Raw genomic sequence first — 23,394 nt, forward strand, 5'->3', positions numbered from 1 at the left:
GTAAGAAAATATATAATAAATATGGTATTACCACGTTAACGAATAAATATTGAAATAATATAAATATATTTATAGGAAGCATGCGCAGTCGGAATGGTTGCTGCGTTACGTCCTCAAGATTCGGTTATAACGGCATACAGAGCACATGGATGGACATACTTGATGGGAGTAACGCCTATAGGAGTACTTGCAGAATTGACAGGACGACAAAATGGAAATGCACGTGGAAAAGGTGGTTCTATGCATATGTACGCAAAAAACTTTTATGGAGGAAATGGTATTGTCGGCGCTCAGGTAGATATTAGCGTAATCATCGCTTTTAATATTTTACTGATGTATATAATGTACAACATTTAGTATTTATTATTATTACAAATATATTTCGTGTAGTTTCAATATAAATATCCTAAAATAATTTCCAGATTTAAAAAAATTGTAGACCAATAATCAGAAATCACTGGAAACTCCACGTTTCTGTTTTAACAGTTTTTCGGCTACATATTTTATGTTAATATTTAATCGATATAATGTTAATATGAGTTGAAAAACTAAGACTTTCTGACTAGCTCAAAAATAAATTAAATTTGTTAGTTCGTTTCATTTGTTTGTTTTTTAGTACAATTGGACCTCAAAGTTCACATTAATAAATGTTGTAATTTGTTTTAATAAGTAAAATCTTATACTACTTCTATAATTAGGTTAGGAATACGTGCCAAATCCATTAACTGATTAATTAGTCATTATTAAATTAAATCATTATTAACATTTTTTTTATTTACTTCAAGTTTATTTACAATATTATGTTTCCATTTTTGACTTATAAGTGTATTATGTGTTATTTATTTTGGTTTTATTGTATATTAATAAGTTTATATTTCTTTAGTCTGGTAGTAGTGATCGTTGTCGTGAGAAGTTCACTAATAAGTTTGTTTGGTTAGTTTTTTAATCTGGTGTTGTATTTTTCATAAAACATTTTGATTTCTTCTTTTACTTATGGTATCTGTAGATCATTCCTGATGATGTCATTTAGTACAAATGATGGGTTCCGTACTATATTTTTTAAATCATTAGATTGAAATATTTCTAGGCTTTCAATGTTTCTGTTTGAAGTCGTGCCCTATAACTGAATACTATAAGTCCAAATTAGTTTAATTATCGATTTGTAAAGCAATATTTTATTATCTATTATAAGCTGTGATTCTTTTCTAATGAGCCAGTATATTTTTCTCCATTTCAGTTCCAGTTGTATATGTTTTCTAAATACGCTCTTTCCATGTAAACCTCAGGTTTAAATGAATTCTCAAATAGTTCACATGACTGCATTGTGGTACGAGTATGTTTATCGTTGAGTTCAATAAGCGGGTAGGTGTCTTTTCTAAGTGTGAAAGTTTTATGTATTCATTTACTTTAATTTACTTCAATTCTTCGTGCATTTAACCAGTTTTGTGGATAATTATTTACATAATTTTATATCATTTTCCTTGCTATTTTTACTTCCGAGTGTGATTTGACAACGGCTATGAAATATGCGTATGTTGTCATGATGTTTGGAGATTTTGGCAGATCAGTGAATAACAAGTAAAATATGGGTCCTTGTACGTTACCTTGCGGTACTTCTGCTTTTATTATCTGTCTTTTTGATGTTTTGTGATTTATTTTGCCTTGAAATTCTTTATTTTGTCTGTATGGCTTAAGTAATTCATAGTATTTTTCTGGAAAATATTTTTTTAATGTTGCAACGATCGCCGAGAATCGTTTTGACTCGCGTAGGTTACTGAGCGGCTGAGCGCAACAGCCGCGATCGGTTTGAGAGAGAGAGGGCGCGTAGGGGCAATGACCGGGAGGGGAGGATTTGCTAGCCAGTATGACTGTGACATTCAGTCCGGCTACATCATAGCGATTACGAATTGCAACGTTTACCGTCTTCGAGTGAGATCCAGGGAGTTTTAGTACTGTATTTGAGAGTGCCGAGGTGGAAGTGTGCATCGCGCATCGGGTGCATAAACTGTTGACGACAACAATTCGTGGGGTGAGCCGTGTGTCCGCACTGTTCAAAGTGTGTGACACCGTCGCCTAGGACTGTCACCGAAAGCGGAGCGCCGAGTGCGCGCATCATCTCACGAGTGCGACCTTAGCTCCAGCGTGCTTAACCTCTGCGACTCCTGCAGCCACACAACGACGACAGCAGAGCAACAGACGCAGAGGCAGCTCATCAACAACGAATTAGACGGGTACGGTTGGCCACCGTATCCCCATCAATCTCGCGGTAGGTGTTTACCTCTATTTATTGTCATCAGCGAGCGATCCCGCACAGCGAGTGCGATGAATCATAAAAAGCGTGCGAGCGATTAGTTCGCGGCGATCGCGATTTTTTCTCTCTCTCTCCCCGTGCGTATTGTCATCCGAATTTGCGTGCGTGAGTCTCTCGGCAACATCCACCCTTGTATTCAATTCAAGTCAATAAAGTGGTCAGTGGTTTATACTTAACGATCGTATTGTTTTGTCTTTCCTTTGTCCGGGAACCGTGTTATTGTTTACTTTCAATTCGAACGCGCCGGTAATATAGCACGGATAACGTAGGCAACGTGAGAAGCGGCTCGCCAACCGAGTTACCAGCAGCGGCCGACGGAGCGCTGCTAAGCGAGCGCGCCAGCGCCCCGAGCGGAGAGTTCGCGAACCCAACTTCGATCGATGAGAGAACTCTGCGCAGGCGCACTCCCGGACAGGTGAGTTAATGTGCTTCTAGCACATAGATAACAAGGCGTCGTTTAGCCAATCGAATAGGTATATTCAAGAGGAATTACAGGTTAAACGGCAGCCTGTTACAATGTATATAGAAGACTTTTATGTCATACTTTATTAAAAGCTTGTACGATGTCAAGGACATACATATTTTTATAGTTCAAGATTCGCTGTTTGTGATAGTGATCTTTAAATTTTTTTAAATATTTATAAATTATGAGAGACTTTAGTTTAAACAAAAAGAAAAACAAGTGAATTTACCATTCTTTTTTTCTTTATACGAGGTGTGATCAAAGAGTAAGGTGAATTTTGAAATTTAGCGGGCTACGTCCGTTCGATCTTCGACTTTTTTATTTGGTTATGTCGGTACACTCGTCTAGAACATACGTTCCAAATTTCAGCTTTGTATTATGTTTGGTTTGTTTGTGAGAGGCATCAAGGTTAGAAGTATTTTGCATGCTCCACGATTTGCTGCTGTCTAAAAACATGGATCAAAGAGTTTGCATTAAATTTTGTGTGAAAAATGGAATCAAATGTTCCAAAATACTTGAAATGCTGAAAGTGGCATACGGTGAGTCTACTTTAAGCCTAAAAAATGTTTACAAGTGGTATAAACTCTTCCAAGAAGGCCGAGAAGACACCGACGACGAACCTCGTTCTGGACGCCCCAGCACATCAATAACTGATGAGAATGTTGAAGAAGTGAAGAAAATAGTGTTGGGAAATCGTTGAATTACCATTAGAGAAATTGCTGATGATATTGGCATCTCATTTGGTTCGTGCCAATCAATTTTGACGAGTGTTTTAGACATGAGACGTGTGTCAGCGAAGTTTGTTCCGAAATTGCTCAATTTCGACCAAAAGAAACGTCGCATGAGCATCGCCCAAGAGCTACTGAATGACGTCAACGATGATCCAGATTTACTCAACAGGGTTATAACAGGTGACGAAACATGGGTATACGGTTATGACGTCGAGACTAAGACTCAATCGTCCCAGTGGAGGTATTCTGGATCACCAAGACCAAAAAAAGCACGCCAAGTTCGATCAAATGTAAAGGTTTTGCTTACAGTTTTCTTTGACTGCAGGGGCGTGGTGCATCATGAGTTCTTACCACAGGGTAGAACAGTAAATAAGGAATATTACCTGCAAGTTATGCGCAATTTGCGCGAAGCAATCCGCCAGAAACGTCCGAATTTGTGAAAAAATAAAAATTGGCTTTTGCACCATGATAACGCCCCTGCTCACACATCGTTGCTTGTGCGCGAATTTTTGGCTAAAACCAACACAGTAACGATGCCGCAGGCACCGTATTCCCCAGATCTGGCCCCCCGTGACTTCTTCTTGTTCCCAAAACTGAAGAGGCCCATGAAAGGACGGCGTTTTGCCACGATTGAGGAGATAAAGACGGCATCGAAGGATGAACTAAACAAGATCACAAAAAATGATTTTTTGAAATGCTTTGAGAATTGGAAAAAGCGTTGGCACAAGTGCATTATATCCGAGGGGGATTACTTTGAAGGTGATAAAATAAAAATTGATGAATAAATAAATATTTTTTGAAAAAAATAAAAATTCACCTTACTTTTTAATCACACCTCGTAAATCAAATTTCCTATTGGATATGTTTCCCATCTGCAATAAACTTGGAACCTCATTAACCCGTGCAAAAAATTTCTATACTTTAACACTAAACCTACCAGAGCTGTCAAATCACCGCTACTAAAGCTCGAAAAATAAATTTTTTTTAATTATTATATGATACTTATTTTTTGTTTATTATTTATGCTAAATTCTGTATAAATTACAATCAATTTATTTTTTCCTGCTGTAGTAGTAGTAGTAGTAGTATTTTATTGCTCGTGTATAGCCTTCACGGCCTTTTACATTATTTCTTACATTCTAAAAAACGCTTACAAAAAACTATCTTCGCATCACCGTTTCGCTACAATAAAATCCACAAAAAATTCGCTTTAACAATATAAATATTTGCACATCTTGCCTCTCCCTTATTTGCTTTTTGCCCTACTACCTCTGCTCTTATTCGGGATGCTCACTATCCCTCCTCGATTTGCCCAATTTTTCGAAAATGAATACATAGTTGCAGATTGCTCTATTAGGACTCTCTGTTAACATTTCAATCAATTTATTGCTTTTTATCTTTCCCCCACCAGTAGTTTTCTGTTCCTCAAGCTCCCTTACCTATGTACCCCCTATTTCCTCTTTTGCACTTCTACATTCTAGCATATATTCCAAGCTCTCTTCTATCCTTCCACAAAATCTGCACTCTATCTGTTTAAACCCTTTCGCCCGTTCTCTACCTATGTTCCCATATCTTATTCTCGCCCATTGTTCCTTTATCCATCCCGGAGTCATCCTGTCCGTCCAATAAGCCTCTACCCCCACTGTCTCTTTCAGTTTTTTATAAAGTTCGTTATATGTTCACCCGTCTATTTTGCCCACAAACTTTGTAGTTCTTGATCTGCTTTTCTTTCTAACCCACTCTCTAGTTGCCCTTTATTTTTTCTACTTCTTTTTTGTCCCATACCATTTTTAAGGTTTGCCCATCCCCTACCCCTTCCAATAGTGTTAGCACCCTCTTTCCCCATTACGTCGGGTTCTTATTTAATATGTTCCTTACTTCCTCCCTCAAACAAATTTTTGGCTATCTCCCTTCTTCCATTTTTTCTATCTGAACTAAATAGTTCATTGCTCTCCTAGCTGTCTGCAACTCCATCGACGCCCTACCTGCTTCCATGGCAACTATATAATTTAGCGTGTTAATATTTAATTCCATGGCCATTTTTATAAACTTCCTTTGTATCTTCTCTAGATTTTCCCGTTTCTGCCTCCCCAAAATCTCGACGCTATATAAACATCCCGCTTTTATTATACTGTCCATCAAATATAGCCTTTTCTTTAGGTTTTCTATTTTTGCCCTTTTTAAAATACCCCACACCGCATTAATTGCCCTACTTGCTTTCTCTGTTATTTTATTTACATGTGTCGTATTCATATTCTTTGGAGTAAATCAGTACCCCAAGTATTTCAATTCCCTAACTACCTCCATCTTTCTGCATTTGTATAAAAAGATTTTTTCATTACCTATTTTTCCTTCACAATAAATCATTATCTTAGTTTTCTCTATATTAACTTCCATTCCTATTCCCTCACTGTAAATCTCCGTTTCTTTTAACATTTCCCTCATTCCTTCCTCATTATCCGCCACAATTACAATGTCGCCCGCGAACTTTAAGCAATAGAATTTTTTCCCTCCCACTACCGCTCCTCCTATTTCTTTCTCTTCCCAAATGTCATCCATATCATCCATGAACAAACAATATAGGTTAGGACTTAAGGAACACCCCTGCTTTACTCCCTTATGTGTCTCGAAACTCTCTGACAGCCCCTCACTAGTTATTACTTCATTCTTTGTTGACTTGTAAATTGTTTTTATCATCTTCTTTTGTAGTTTTTCCAACATTTTATCCCTGTCTATTCTATCAAATGCGTTTTTGAAATCAATGAATCCTAAATACAATTTCCCTCCTTTCCTTTTTAGTTTATTGCCTACAATCGAGTTCAATACAAAAATGTGCTCCCTCGTCCCTCTTTTTCCTCTGAATCCTGCTTGACTTTCCCTAAATACCTTATTGCTCTCTGCCTAAGCAATGATTCTTCCGGCCGTTATTTTTGCCATTAGATTATAGCTCATATATAGTAGTGATACTCCCCGTATAATTTCTAGCCTCCTCCTCCTCGCTGTTTTTAAATATTGGGTAAATTCTTGCTATTTCCCATCCCTCTAAAATCTCGCTCCTGTTTTCTTTTTCTTGCTGTATTTTTTTCATGTCAAAATTAGTGACATAGTTCTTTTCACTCTCCGCTTTTAGTATTACCTATAATCAACGAGGTGGACGTTTCGAAGCTTTGATTCTTTTGGGGTGTTTAATTATAATGAGTCTCCTTGCTACTCACTTTTCGGGGTGCTAGATTTTAGTCCCCTTGCCTCTCGCAATAATTAAATTTTAATATATTTTATAACTACTAGAATCAATAATCATTTTCTATGATATTATTCGATGCATTACATACAAAAATACGCATCAAAATCTATGCAACTTCTCGATGTTCTTTGTAAACAACCTTCAAACGAACATTTTCCTCTTGATTTACTTTCTTTTCCTTTTATTCTTCGATAATACTTACTTACGTTATGCATACTTCTTTATAAGAAACTTCTTGATCTTTTTGACAACAAAGATTCCACAAAATAGTGGCATTCGTTATTGAAGATTGTAAAATTCTTTAAAAAATTACCCAAGTCTACTCTTTGTTTCTTACACTTGGGATATCCATATTGCACCTATAATAGTGTAAAATATCAACGTTTCTAGTGAAACTGTTATATAATACAATAGAATGCGGGAAGCCACGATTTACATTTTTTTGTTCATTTTTCGAATATCTTTGCATTGAAGTGAAAGGAGTTACCTCAACAGCGGAAGATAAAATTGATACGAGCTTTGAGTCAATCACACTTATGTGATTTATGCCAATGCCTTCACCATAATTAACTTTATACTCATCTCGCTGTGCTTTTTTATCGAAATTATGCTTATTTTTTACTCGATCTTTTTTAACACCAGTTAACCATAATCCATGTTTTAACAAATGAATAACTAAATCTGAGCTTGTAAAATAATTGTCGAAATATAAATGATACATGGTTATTTTTGTTTTTTAAACTGTCAATAAAAAATTATGCACCATTTTCAACAACTTAGGACAACTCAGAAGCCTAATGAACAGATAGGTGGTATATTACTATTCCCACTACTATTTTTACCACGATATATATCACAGTCGAAAATATATGCCTGAGAATTACAAAGAACCCATATTTTAATACCAAATCTTTGATGGTATGATCTATTTCTACCTCGTGCAACCAAAGAATTTCACAATCATTTCATCAATTAGAAAGTTTTGCATATTTTAAGTTTGACTCGATCTTTTCAAATTTATTTCTGCTCATCGCTGGAACGATACCTTCACATCGTAAATCAACATCTGTAGATCAATAATGTCTCTGATTTGATCGAATATTGAATGAAGTTAGTAATAGTATCTCAATAAATATTTCAAGATCAATTATATTCAGATCAGATCCTTATTGACAAGTGAAATTTACTATACGAGGGTGGTCCGATAAGTACTTAGCCTTACCGCCCGATGGCGCCACTCTCGCAAAAGAAATATTCTATCACGTAGTACAACCTTCTCGATGGTTACTGTCAAGATTTCAGCCGGATTGGAATTGTAGTTTATTTTTGAGAGCGTGTAAAAGCAAGTGTGTCCGTTGATTTTTGAAAAATGGAAAAAGAGGAGTATCAGTCGGTGATTCGATTCTTGTTTTTGGAAGGGAAATTGCGCAACGAAATCAAAAAGCCCTTGGATGCTGTGTACGGTGACTTCTCCTTCGATGGCGTCCGTCAAAAATTGGTTTAACGAGTTTCAACGTGGTCGCACGTCGATTTTTGAAGAGCCACGTCCAGGTGCTCCGAAATCGACTACCACGGAGGATAACGTGACAAAAATTCACGATCTCGTATTGGCAGATCGACGATTGAAGGTGTGCGAGATAGCTAATATCGTAGGCATATCAAAAGACCGCGTGGGTCATGTCCTGCATGAAATTTTGGGCATGAGAAAGCTGTCGGCGCGATGGGTGTCGCGTTTGCTCACTCCGGACAACAAGCGTAACCGCGAGACAATTTCAGAGCAACGTCTGACGCTGTTTAAGCTCACTCCGAAGGAGTTTCTACGTCGTTTCGTGACAGTCGACGAAACATGGATCCACTGGTATACACCAGAGACCAAGGAACAGTCGAAACAATGGACTTTACCCGGCGAAAGTACTCCGAAGAAGGCGAAGACTGCCCCATCGGCCGGAAAGGTGATGGCCTCCGTTTTCTGGAATTCACAAGGTGTGATCTACACCGACTACCTGGAGAGGGGCTAAACGGTCACAGGGCTATATTATGCCGAATTATTGGGCCGATTCGACGTCGAATTGCAGAAAAAACGGCCCCATTTGGCGAAGAAAAAAGTGCTTTTCCACCATGACAACGCACCGGTTCACACCTCCGCCGTCGCCACGGCCAAATTTGTCAAATTAGGCTACGAACTGCTGCCCCATCCACCGTATTCTCCAGATTTAGCCCCGTGCGACTTCTTTTTGTTTCCAAACTTGAAAAAGTCACTCGCCGGGCAGAAATTTGAGTCGAATGAGGAGGTAATCGCTGCCACGGAAGCCTACTTTTCAGACCTCGAGGAAACGTATTTTTCAGACGGGTTAAAGAAGTTGGAGCATCGCTGGGCCAAGTATATCGAACTAAAAGGAGACTATGTTGAAAAATAAAACACCACTTTTTCAAAATTTTCATTTTTCTTTTGTAGGCTAAGTACTTATCGGATCACCCTCGTATGCTGTTTCAAATCTTGAAAAAAAAAACAATTCAATCACTTGAATTAACGGAGAACTTTGAATTTCGGATTTTATACTACTAGGCAAGAGTAACTTTTCACTTATATTACCAACACATACTTTCTCTCCTTCAGTCCAATTGTATTTCTGATCAGGTTCTAATAATTTTTGTGTTTGAAAATAATTGTTAAATATTGTATTATAACTGATATCATGGTTACTAAAGTGGTATGAATCATTTAAAGAAGAGTCAGCACTTATCTCATCATCTGTATCAGATTCTCTAGAATATTCAGAATTATTTAAAATTACATGATTATTATTATCTAAATTATCGATTCCGCATTGAGATACTATTGTTTTCTTCAACTTTGTACTACTATTCAAATAATTTTTTTTTACTCCAGAACTAACTTTTAGAATATCTACTTTTCTTTATCTTAAATGGAAGTATAACAAATATCAATTTTCTATTAATTGTGATATGCTAATATTAAATAATAGCTAACAAATATTATGACGTAAGTAAACTTTGATCTAATATGATAGAAAAGTTCAATGTGTATGGTCCTAAAATAAAAAGATGGATGATACTCTACAGAGTACTATTAACGTTTCATAAAAATTACTAAGATTGTATGAGTACAAATGATGTTCATAATAAAAATATGATAGCAATTATTTTTAAAATACTGTTGTTTTCGCTAATAGGTAGAAAAATTATGATAGCGTGTGATTAATATACTTTAGGAATTTGGTTCTCGGAAACGATGAAGTTTTGACGAAATTCGCAAAGAAGAAAAATTTCTTACAATTTTTCGACGAAGAATTTTTAATAAAATCTAGAAGATTTTTTAATCAATTTCAAGAACCGTTTATTCTTGCTGTTTTTTTTTTCTGAAAGTTTATCGTTCTCAAAGAAAAAATTCATTAAATTTTGCAGAAAAATTTTTTATTCCCGGCGCCATTCTGAAAACTCCAAGTTTTCTTTCTTTTATATCTAGCCGGTCGTGAGATGGCAAGGGGCTAACGTGCCGGTCATCTCATTTAGTGGTAAGAAGTTATTGTGCATTAGGTTAAGGTTTGATCGATTGTTTTGTTCTTCATCGCTCAAGGTAGCGATTTTATAATAAACGTATTTGGTTGGTAAAAGGTTTGAATGTTTATTGCGATCGCCTTTCCTCTTCTGCTTTGCTGGGAGCGATACCTCCCCCTTAAAGAATTTGGTATTAGCGGGAAAGGGCCAAGGACGGCTGACGCTATTACAGTATGAATCCGGGATCTTCGATGTTAACATCCAGCTGAAATTGCTCATAATTTACTCTTACTATTTTGTCTTGAATATAGAAAGGAGAAAAGCCAACTTCATAAGTATTTATGGAAAATATCTCGTAAGTAATTTAAATCAAGGTGAAGAAAATCAAGTAAATGTTGTTCATGTAAGCTTTGCCACTGACTATTTCTTCGTATTAAGTTAGCGATTTCCACTCTCGTTTGCACAACGTTAGGCATTTTTGAACTCTTAAGTTTTTCGCTCGCAAGTTCAGCTTTTGCTTTTTGCATAAATATAACTAGGTGGTATCTATTATATATAGCTCCAGCTATACGACATTGACTGTTAAGTATCATAGCATGCTGCACATTAACAGTGTGAGATAGAAACTTAAAAATTGATCTTATATGACCGTTTTCAGCCTCAACTACCAAGCGATTTTTAGTGACTACTCGAGAAACGTTTGCATTCCCTGTTGTAAGCTGTCTTTTGTCCAGGTTGGATAAGTGCCTGCATCCTGTGATCAATGCCGAGTTGTTGCAATAAAGACCCAGCATCACGATAATCTTTATCCACCAACATTATATCACCATTACGAAACCAATCTGATAACATTCCAGCATCTCTTCGAAATTTTTCTCTCAGTATTTCAACTTCATTATTCTGAGAATCGGGAATATATGAGCCTATGATTGTTAAAATAAAGCCATTTGGAGCTACGATGAGAGTTGGTTTTAATAGATATCATTTTTTATGAAGAGAATAAGATTAGCTCGAAATCTAAAAGTAACAGCTTTTATCATTTACCATTTTACCATGTAAGTGTAAGTAGCATCGACCACCGTAATTGCTTTTGGATTCTCGGGTTGAGAATCATAAAGTTCATTGACAAAATAGGTCACGTGTTGGTTGGTATATTCTTCCCTCGTTATAGATTCAGTTTCGATATTATCTGGGACAAATCTCTGTAATAAGGATAAACCGACGTAATCAATTGCTAAACTCGTTTACTGCCTGGTGGAATAACTAAAAATCTCTTCTAAAGACAGAAGTTCTTCAAACTAGTGTTCGTTAATGGGTGACAAACTTTTTCTCTGATCAGTCATCCCTTCTCTAGTAAGTCATCCCAGTTTATATCGCTTTTCGTTGGTCTTTTGAATCATTTAGTGGCTTTTAATAGTGAGTTATCCGTTGCTTTTATTGGATTCAATGCTCTAAAATATTTATGAATTTGTCTGTTTTTTTTTTCATATAACATTTTCTTTAATTCTTTGAATGTTTTGTTCAATTTACATTTATCATTACTTAATCTGGTTGACTGATATGTTTTTCTCTTTTCTTTAACTTATTGAGCTATGGTATCGGAAGTGAATTGCTGTGTTTTTTACAATTGATAATGGTAGAGCATTTCTTAAGAGCTTCAGTTAGAAGTACGTATAGAGTTTTAATACAGCTTTTTATGTTAGTGGACGATTTAAGAAAAATATTACATTTTATACATTGCTCAATGAAAAGAGAATATTTTATCCAGTCAATATGTGTATAATTGTTTACAGTTTCTAGTACTTAGGAGTGCAGAAATATTAATACTGGAGAATGATCTGATCTTAAGTGTTGACATAATGTTTATATCTTTTACGATTACAAAATCTATTATATTATGTAATGTGGTGCATTTCAAGGCTTTACCTGAGAGTGTTGCACTATTTGCAACACCTCAGAGGAGCCATTCCCGCCCCTTGCCACCCCGTAACCAACCGAATAATTATAACCGATTCGCGCTCTAATCGATACACTGTTTTATTTTCATTTTCGCCGACCCACACCCGAGAAAACAAGTCCAAGAACGTGATCCGACGGATGAGTGAAAAATGGAGCGCACGACGAGAAAAAAAGAGCGCACGCATACACACACTCGCGACCACGTGTTGCTGGCTGAAGGAAAGACGGGAAACTTGACTAGGAAATGCAATGGAAATGCATGTTAGCGAAACCCGTGGACACGTTACACACGCAAGCACTAACACAGACACTTTGAAGAAACTGACACACCTGGGGCGACCAGAATATTGTCGATGAAGCGGCAGCCGGCAATCAGCTGTGTCAGTCTGCTGCGCACCATCGACGACATCCTGAGCGCTACACACACTGCTGCTGACCACTAGCGAACACCTGAATACACACACACAACACCTGGATATACACATACACCACACGACCGAGGGGGAGCGCTCCAGGAGGGTCTCCGGAGACCGGCAGCAGAGCTCGAGGTTCACACCCGGGAGCGAGGGCGGCTATTTTGAAGCGTCGAGATAGACGAAGCGGGAGCAAGCGAGATAGACTAAGCAGGAACAAGCGAGACAGACTAGACAAGAGCTAGCGAGACGGACCATATGAAAGCAAGCGAACTAAAATAAATACAATATTAATTCGAACGCAAACTCGATGATGAGGGCGCTATGAAAATAAAATTGACCTATAACTATTGTATTATATTAGAAAATATCTAGCGATGTGATTTAAAATGTGAAACGTGCTAATGAAAAATTAGAAATACTTTTATAAACATACTTATAAGCAACAATTAGTTTGACAAATTAAATTGATAACACAGATTTGCATGGTTTTATTCTTGGCCAACAAAAGGTCATTTCTAAAGTATTTTTTTGCGTAGAATTCGGATCTGGAGTCAGAATTTATCCATTATTTCAGGTTTTTTAGATATCCCAACCTAAAAGGGCAAAAAAGGCAGTTTTTTGGTATATTTGAGGTCCCATAACAACGCGGCAACATTTTTTTTCTGAAAACGGGGCAAACCCTCTGAAAGGTATATCCTTACCCTTCATATTCCGTATTTAAGATTTGAGATTTCATTTTTTTCATTAAGATATCGTTGATTAGAATCAAGTATTTTAGCAATCCCGAAGCAGCCAATTTCCCGGATGCGCACATATTACACATGCAAGGCTATAACCTTTATACCCTAATTTTTATAACCTCCGGGCACTGTAAACTACGACGCCATAGTTCCAGACCCTTAAATCCCTATGTCCTTAACCCTCGATGCCTGTAACCTGTAACGCTTTAACCCCAGACTTTTGTGCCATAATAGCCTCAATCCTTTAATCCTCTAAGCTGCGACGCTATAACTTAAACTCTACGTTCTTTTTTCTACTGCGGTGGAGGGGATAAGTACTGAAATAATCTGACAGAGCTTCAATGATGAGGTGGCCTGCATAAGCAAATGGATACTGTACGGTTTCTAAAGATGCTTTCTTGGTGGTCGCAGCCATAACCCCCTTAGATTTTCTAACTTGCTAGTGTAAGAGGATATACAAAAGATGCAGGAACGAAAACAGGGTGTGGTTAACTAGGGCGGAAAGTGATAATACGGTTGATGCTAGGCAGTAGCGATAGATGACGGACAGCGATTGGGTTATTGAATTATTGCGTATTCTGTGGTCGCGGAAGGTACAGCCTAGAACGCACCTTCTTTGAGTATCCGTATTTAGAATGAGGATAGACACATGATCTAGAAAAATTTATAGGTACAGACATTACGGTCTATAATGTCACGGAAATGATAGTTAGAAGTAAGGAAGATTGGGTTCAGATACTAAATACGCAGAAAGTAATCACATATGTTACCCTTGGAACAATATTTTTTATCTTGGAGCACTAAATTTTCAAGCGTACGACTGTTGTTAAACATATCTAATTTTCTTAACTTTTGTGAAATCTCTTTTTCTTTTGTTCCATAAATCCTGTGTCGATCGCCTTTTATATTATTTATGTAGCTTATCGTGTTGAAGTGACCAACAATAGTCAGCTAGCATAGCTGTAGACCATTTTTCTTGATAACGCCTTTCCATTTCTGCTATGTCTTGATGAAAACGATCACCCTGCTGTTCGCTAACATTAAAAGTACCTAACTTTTCAGGAAACCAATCCAAATGAGAATGCAAATAGTGGACCTTTATGCTCATATTACAACCTAAATTTTTGAAGCTTGTTAGCATTTGACTTATCAGCTCTTGATAATTAAGAGCTTTTTCGTTATCCAAAAATGCATTCACAACTTTTTTGAAACTTATCCAGGCTTCTTTTTCCTTTACACTCATCATCTTTTGGAAATCAGTTGTTTTCATTAAATCACAAATCTGAGGCCCTACAAATATACCTTCTTTTATCTTTGCATTACTCAGGATAGGGTATTTTTAAATGAGGTACTTGAAACAAGCATTATTCTTATCAAGAGCTTTCACAAATTGCTTCATCAGTCCTAATTTTATATGTAGTGGCGGTAGTAGTATTTGTTTTGCATCAATCCATGGATTTTTTAATATACGAGGTGTGTTCAAAAAGTAAGGTTACTTTGTATTTTTAAGAAAAAATATTTATTTATTTATCAATATTTATGTTGTCCCCTTCAAAGTAATCCCCCTCAGATACAATACACTTATGCCACCGGTTTTTCCAATCCTCAAAGCACTTCTCATAAGCACTTTTCGGTATAGCCTGAAGCTCTTCCAGCGATGCAGTCTTTATTTCTTCAATCGTTGCAAATCTCCGTCATTTCATAAGTCTCTTTAGTTTTGGGAACAAGAAAAAGTTACATAGGGCAAAATCCGATGAATATGGTGGCGAGGCATGATTGTGGTGTTGTCTTTGGCCAAAAAATCTCTCACAAGCAAAGATGAGTGAGCAGGGGCATTATCGTGATGCAAAAGCCATGAATTGTTTTTCCACAATTCTGGGCGTTTTTCCACAATTGCTTCTCGCAAACGGCGCATAACTTCAAGATAATACTGTTTATTGACCGTACGTCCATATGGTAAGAACTCCTGTTGCACCACGCCATGGTAATTGAAGAAAACAGTGAGAAAAACTTTGACATTTGATCGAACTTGGCGTGCTTTTTTCGGCCTTGGCTCATCTGGGCTCTTCCATTGGGACGATTGGACTTTGGTTTCGATATCATAACCATATACCCATGATTCGTCACCAGTTATGACCCTTTTGAGTAAATCTGGGTCGTCGTTGACGTCATTCAACAGTTCTTAAGCGATGATCATGCGACGGTTCTTTTGGTCAAAATTTAGCAATTTCGGAACATACTTCGCTGACACACGTCTCATGCCCAAAACGTTAGAAAAAATTTCATGGCACGAGCCAAGCGATATACCAACATCCTCAGCAACTTCTCTGATAGTGATTCGACGATTTTCCAGAACAATTTTCTTCATTGCTTGAAAGTTTTCATCAGTTGTTGACGTGCTTGGGCGTCCAGAGCGAGGCTCGTCATTTGCATCTTCCCGGCCATCTTGGAAGAGTTTATACCACTTGTAAACATTTTTTTTACTTAGAACAGTTTCACCGTATGCCACCGTCAACATTTCAAGTGTTTCGGAGCACTTTATTTTATTTTTTACACAAAATTTGATGCAAATCCTTTGATCCATATTTTTCGATAGCAAGAAATCGCCGAGCACGCAAAACACTTATAACCTTTACGCCTCTCACAACCAAACAAAAAATGCTATACACTTGAAACTTGGTACAGATGTTCGGGAAGAGTGTACCAACATAAGAAAACAAAAAAATCGATCATCGAAAGTACGTTGCCCGTGAAATTTGAAGTCACCTTACTTTTTGAATACACCTCGTATAAGAGTCGCCTTTTTTGAGGGAAGTACTTTTTTGCCAATCCTTTTTAACATAGTGCTTCTCCCTTTTTTTGCTATCCCATAAACATATGAAACATGAGTGCTTTGTAAACCCTGACTGTTGTTCAAGAAGTATACCAGCGATTTTCACATCTCCACATACATCCCATTTGTTATTTTCATATTGAATAGCTTGGAGAATATCTATATTTTAATACGACTCTTTCAAGTGAGTGCAATGAGCAATAGGCAAAGGAGAATATTGATTAGAGTTATGTAACAAAACTCCTTTCAAACTCCATTTAGAGGAGTCGATAAATAATCTCCAATCAGCAGGATCATATTTCAGTCCAAATTTTTGCATTAAATTATAAACATTATTGCAATAAACAAAGTTCTCACCTTGCGGAAAGAACAGAGTAAATGACTTTTCTCGATGTCTGTACCAAGAAAATGTAGTTTCAGGGACATGAAGATTTCTCTCTTTTAGCCGTGAAGCAAATAGTTTAGATTTGTTTTTGGGCAAGCCTAAGTCTCGGATTAAGTCATTTAGTGCAGCTTTATCAAAAAGAATCGGTAAAGATTTAGAATCTTGACAATCATAAGAATCAGTATCTGCAGACTCTTGGGATCTCTTTTCTCACCATCCATATTAGTATCAGCATTTTTCTTCCAACTTTGGAGGGTTAGGAGGGATATCGTCAGGTCTCATCATCACAGGTTTCGTAACACTTGATACATTTGGATACACTATTTTATGAGAATTTTTAAAATTGATAACATTGCTTTGGTAATACAAAGCAAATAAATAACAAAAATGTCGTAGTTTACAGCGCTCGGGAATTATGGAAGTTAGGATATAAAGGCGTGAGGTTATAGCCTTCCATATGCCATATGTGCGCATCTGAGAAAATAGCAGTATCGGGACTGCTAAAAGACTTGAATCTCGATGAAAAAAAAAATATCTCAAATTTTAGATATGGGTTTCAAGGGGTAAGAGTATACCTTTCAGAAAGTTTGCCCCGTTTTCAGAAAAACAAATTTTCCGCATTGTTATGGGATCTGAAATATACCAAAAAACTGTCTTTTTTGCCCTTTCAGGTTAGGATATCAAAAAAAACCTGACGTCATGGACAAATTCTGACTTCAGATTCGAATTCTAGGCAAAAAATTACTTCGGAAATGACCTTCCGTTGGCCAACAACAATCACAATCCCTTATTTTGCAGATCTGTGTAATTGATTGACGAAATTTGAACCTCTGACGAAACTCACCGGGGACGTCACGACCAATAAACAAATTAGAATATATTTGATTTCCGTCCGCACCAAAAAATAAATAGGAGTAGGGGTAGATTTTTCTCATCAATTAATGCTGAATGATTTAATGGGGGGGGGGGTGAGAGAAGGTAAATGGCGACGAAGTAGGAGATGAAATGATTGCGCTGTTACTTTTCTAATTTGCATATGAACCAATGACGGAATATTCGGAGGGCGTTACCTATATCCGAATTAGTATACCGGCCATAAAAATGATTTCTTCTCGAAAAAAGGAGAAGTAAAAGGATCTTTGACCGTGAAGAGCCGTTTCTCATCCATTTTTGCCGCTGATCACGAACGCTGATACACGAAATTTTGAGAATTATCTGAGACTGATGGCATTGACCTGAGCAGTCTGAAATTCGCTCTGTGGGACGAAAACGGTCTTATGCAGATGCACAAAGTATTTTTAATCTATTAAAATATGGACATCTTGTTGGTATCAGAAACATATTTACGAGTAAAAACTCTTGATATACCAAACTACACTGTACATAAAACCAACCACCCGCTTATTAAATCACACGAAGGTACTACGATTATAATCAAAACAAAAATAAACCACCTACATCTATACTTACACTGATGAAATGTATTTACAAGCAACCAGTGTAATTATCAAGGATAAAGATGGATCGATATCATCTGCTTGATGTCTGCTTCTTGATGAACGTATGTAACTTTCATGTTATTAGTATCTAATGCGTCAATAGTCGAGGCAGCTAAAGCGCTCGACTCATGTTTCCATTTTGACGCTTGCAGGTTTGATTCTAGCACGATTAACTATTTTTTTTAATCGTCCTCATTTATTTCTTTTTTTACATTGTTTTATAGACTCTACAACATGTAAAAAACTGAAAATCCATTTTCTTCTCTTTTCATTAGTTAATATTTACGAAACGATGTCCTGAAAATTATTAATTCATGTATTAATCATTCATTTATTAATTAATCATTCTTATTTTTTTTTGTTCTTTATAGTTGTGTTAAGAATAACATATATATATGTATATATATATGTATAATATCGTACTATATGATTTATAATAATAGAAATTATACGATATTATATATATATATATATTGTGACGGTAAACGTCAAATTAGCGCTAATTGCCTAACCTAGTAGCTGCCTGCGGGGGCAGCACTTGCCGGGAGACAAAAAATGTAACGACGGAATTCGGTACGCGAGCAGACGGAACGCGCGCGATTGAAAATGAACCAGTGAGGGACTAATCATCATCACGCTCGCCCGTAATTACGACGCCTGTTACCGATACGCGAGCCACCAGATCAAACTCTACAATAGAAGTGTCCGAACCAGAGCCGAATAACAGCGACCGCTGTCACCGAGTTGTCTGGAGTGCTGACCTGAGCCAGCTGAAGGCCATCGTACCTGCGACATCAAAAGAGTGGGTGTGTGAGGTTTCGCCATCGAGGGCGAAACCACGTGCGCGCGAATTCGCGATCCGCGACAAAAGAACAGACAGACTTTCCCGCAGTGCAAATTGTTCCTTTTGTCTTCGTGCGTCTGCAAAATAAAGGTAAGCTGGCCAGCTTAATCTCGCGATCGCGATTGCATGCGTAATAATTAATTTTCCGCGCTCGAAGCGTGCATGTAATAGCTCTGCTAACGAAGAGCGGCGAGCGATCCGACACCGTATGTTGTCGAGCGAGCGCTATCGTAAACATAAACACGCGGGCCAATGCAAGTGTAATATACTGAGAGGACAATAAAGAGTTTTCGTTCGTAGTGTTAACAAGTACTTTCGGCGTGTTTATTTCGTAGTCGTAGTTAGTTGGTTGACTGACACCCGTTCCCTCTTGCTCTCCGACTTTCTTATTTGATATAGGTGATTACGAGCGTATTTACGCGGTCGTCTTATTAAAAATAATTAAACGGTAAGCAACCCCGTTACAATATATATATATATATATATATATATATATATATATATATATATATATAATATCGTACTATGTGATTTATAATAATAGAAACTCACCAGTCCGCATACACGCGCGCAGGATTTTTTGATATGTAAATGTAATTTTCGTTATACAAGAGTATAGGGACCGAGAAAAGCCAGGGTATCCTCAATTTCTTGTAATAAAGTGTTAAATTGTACTTGAGTTCCACAATCAAAATTAATTCCGTGACGAACATGAGTTAAAACATTAGTATAATAAATACATAGCATTGAAATGACGTTGTTTAAGATATTTCAAAAGAAAACTTGTAAAGAATTTATATTCACACATACACACACACTAACCGACCCTCCGAGCACCGGGAAGCAGGTACGGAGAACGGCAACGGAACGCAACGGTGAGCTTAGCGGCGGCCATGTTGCGATGCGCTCGGTAGCAAGCTTGAGCCAGAGCGAGAGTGGGGAAAGGAGAGAGAGAATCAGTGTATGGGTGCGAGTGAGGCGACCGATAGAAGAGTGACTGAGCGCCAGAGGGAATGGGGTAGGACATGCGTGTGAGCGAAATAGGTGCTACCGAAACTCTCGTACGAGAAATCGGTAAGACTGGGGAGCACACGCAAGAAAGAGATAGATGATAACGACGCGGAACTGATCAACGCACGCGACTTGACCGACCAATCACAAATAGGATAGGGATAAAACAGACGCTACTTAACCCATTAACGACCAAAATGCTCAATTTTTTTGTCGATTTTCAACGCGTTTTTTTCGGTAGTCATAGGCCTAAGAAATTTTTGCAAACACGTATTTGGATGGGAAATTTAACGCTCTTTCAGAATCTTTTTTCAAAATTGCGATTGATTGCGTTATAAATCATTTATAACCAATTAAACAACAAAAACCTAAAAAATTTTGCGAAAAATCAAGTTTGCGATTTATTTTAGCAATGTTATCGCTAAAAAATCCTCAAACAAATATGATCAAAGGTGATCACGACTATCAAAGTATCTCCAGGAATTTTGGTGGAATTTTTGAACCACTTCTTTCAAGAAAATAGTGGCAAAATAAAAAAAAATCCATAAAAAACATTTCTCATTTTTGATCTCGGAAACCACTAAGTTTAGATGAAAAGTTCATAGAACAAAAAAGTCTTAGAATTAAACGAGAAATACGCCTGAATTTTTTTAAAATTTTCCGAGGCGATTTTTAAATTTTCGGAGAATACGGAAAATCCATTTTTCGAAAATAATCTCCAAAAATTTTGAAAAAATTCAGGCATGTTCCTTGATGAATTCTAAGACTTTTTGATCTATAAACTTTTTCTCTAAACTCAATGGTTTTCGAGATAAAAAGTGAGTTAGGTTATAATCCTAGCAGCGTTAATATTTTTGATACAGAATAAAGAACAGCCATTCAACAATAATATAATAATGTTTTGCCTTTTTATTTGTATACAAGTGCAGTTTGTATAGCGTATACTAATATACACATATCAAAAAAGCAATTCAGAAAATTGTATGTGAGCTCATTTTTATTACTTACTAGTCTCTTGTTATTTTGAGACCATACAGTAAATCGAATCGAAAAGATTATTTTCGCTTTCTAAAGTCTAGGTTTGACCAGAAGTATTGAAAACTGTAGTAATTATTTTCATTAGGTATTTTTATTATTTTATATAACATGTCGCAAAAACGTAAAAGACGTTCCACTCGCTCCCATGAAATGTACGAAATTGATACTTCAAAGAACACTTACGATGATATAGTTACCCTTCCAAATCCTGAAAATTCTGGTTCTGATGGATCAGATTTCGATACTGATTCGGATGATGAAATTTCTAATATAACGTACACAGAAGCTAGTAAAACAGATACTGAAACTCAAACTAAATTAGAAAGAACACATGAACTCCAGTGGATGGAAGGAGAAAAAAAGTATAATGATAATTTGAAAGACAAAATTTTATTGAAAGACTCGGTAAAAAAGAAAATACAAGAAATGGAGCCAGTAGAACTGTTTGAAACATTTTTCTCAACTGAAATGAAGCAATATATTATAGATGCTTGCAAAGAAAATAATTTTGATTTAAAGTTAAAAGACTTAAATACATTCGTGGGAATAATCATTTTGACTTCATTCAACAAAAGGAAATCTCAGAGGGATTACTGGTCACGTGATCCCTTTTTATCTTGTAACGTTGTTTCTTCTGCTATGTCACGTAATAAGTTTGAAGAGATCAAATCAAAATTAAAATATTCACAAACGAAAGATAAAAATCCAACTGACTATGCTTGGCGTGTCCGTTCACTATGAAACCTATTTGAAATTAATATTATGAAGTTCGGTGTGTGGAGAACTGCTCTTTCCATCGATGAAATGATGGCTAAGTCTTATGCGAGGACGGTTCTAAAACAATTCATTCGAGGAAATCCCGTATGATTTGGTCTCAAATTCTGGGGTCTTTGTACTTCCAATGGTTTTGTATTAGGTCTTGACTTATACTGCGGAAAAAATTCTACAACGGGAAGTAAATTTAGTAAGTGTGCATTAGGTTCTCGCGTTGTCATGAATTTACTAGAAAAGTTTTTTCGTGTTATACCTCCGGGCAAAATATCTATGTTCCATCGTTATTTTGATAATTATTTCATAAGCTTAGATCTCGCTGTGCATTTGAATAAGCTTGGGCTAAAATGTACAGGTACTATTAGAGAAGATAGAGTCAAAAATAAAAATGTTCTAAATAAAAAAGCTCAAAGAGGCGAGTATGCCGTGAAGCACGATAAGAACAGTGGTATAAATTACATCACTGTGATGGATTCAAAACCAGTTTCGATTATTTCTACTGCTGCAGGGATAACTCCATTATCCTTTTCAAAGAGATACAGTAAGCAAGAAGGAAAAAGAGTTGAAATACCTTTTCCGAGGGCTATTAGCGTATATAACAGTTTTATGGGTGGCAATTATGTCCACGACGGACATTGTAACAATTTACTTCCGAGTATTTGTTAAAAAAGTGGACGTGGGTAGTTTTTTTAAGACTAATTCAAGGTTCGATTGTAAATGCTATTGTACTATTCAATGCTGTCAATGATGAGAAAAAAAGGGTTGAAACAAAAGATTTTGCACTTTCAATAGCTAAAAATTACATGACGCAGAGACAATGCAAAAAAGAGAAACACAATATGTCCAAACAAACAAAACTCAAACTTTGTTCTTATTGTCCCGTAAGAACGAGAATTATCTGTGAAAAATGTGATTTATCGATTTGTGTTGAATGTTTCAAAAAAAAAAACACTGAAAAATTCGCATTGCAGTGAGAGGCAACGGGACTCACTCAAATCAAGCACCTCGAAAAGTAAGAGGCAAGGGGACTCACTCAAATCAAGCACCCCAAAGGAGACAAAATTCTACTACGTCCTCGTCGTCATCTCGGCTAAGAGTAGAACGTTTTTTATCTCGAAAACTATTGAGTTTGGAGAAAAAGTTTATGGAAAAAAAAGTCTTAGAATTTATCAAGGAACACGCATGAATTTTTTCAGAATTTTTGGAGATGATTTTGGAAAAATGGTTTTTCCGTATTCTCCGAAAATTCAAAAATCGCCTCGGAAAATTCTGAAAAAATTCAGGCGTATTTCTCGTTTAATTCTAAGCTTTTTTGTTCTATGAACTTTTCATCTAAACTTAGTGGTTTCCGAGATAAAAAATGAGAAATGTTTTAATGGATTTTTTTTTATTTTGCCACTATTTTCTTGAAAGAAGTGGTTCAAAAATTCCACCAAAATTCCTGGAGATACTTTGATAGTCGTGATCACCTTTGATCATATTTGTTTGAGGATTTTTTAGCGATAACATTGCTAAAATAAATCGCAAACTTGATTTTTCGCAAAATTTTTCAGGTTTTTATTGTTTAATTGGCTATAACTTTTTTATAACGCAATAAATCGCAATTTTGAAAAAAGATTCTGAAAGAGCG

At 36.6% G+C, this 23,394-nt stretch overlaps 1 protein-coding gene across 1 annotated transcript in view; it reads left to right on the forward strand.

The window, feature by feature from the left end:
• Window positions 1-23,394, forward strand: part of LOC131671543 (probable pyruvate dehydrogenase E1 component subunit alpha, mitochondrial) — a 284,027-nt gene that overhangs the window by 91,916 nt on the left and 168,717 nt on the right. The window contains exon 3 of the mRNA XM_058948038.1: window positions 76-294. Within this exon, the coding sequence (XP_058804021.1) occupies window positions 76-294 (219 nt within the window). The remainder of the gene's footprint in view (window positions 1-75; window positions 295-23,394) is intronic.

Source organism: Phymastichus coffea, unplaced genomic scaffold, assembly GCF_024137745.1.
Source record: "Phymastichus coffea isolate CEN01 unplaced genomic scaffold, Cenicafe_Pcof_1.1 PCOF00010, whole genome shotgun sequence".
Taxonomy (NCBI): Eukaryota; Metazoa; Arthropoda; class Insecta; order Hymenoptera; family Eulophidae; genus Phymastichus; species Phymastichus coffea.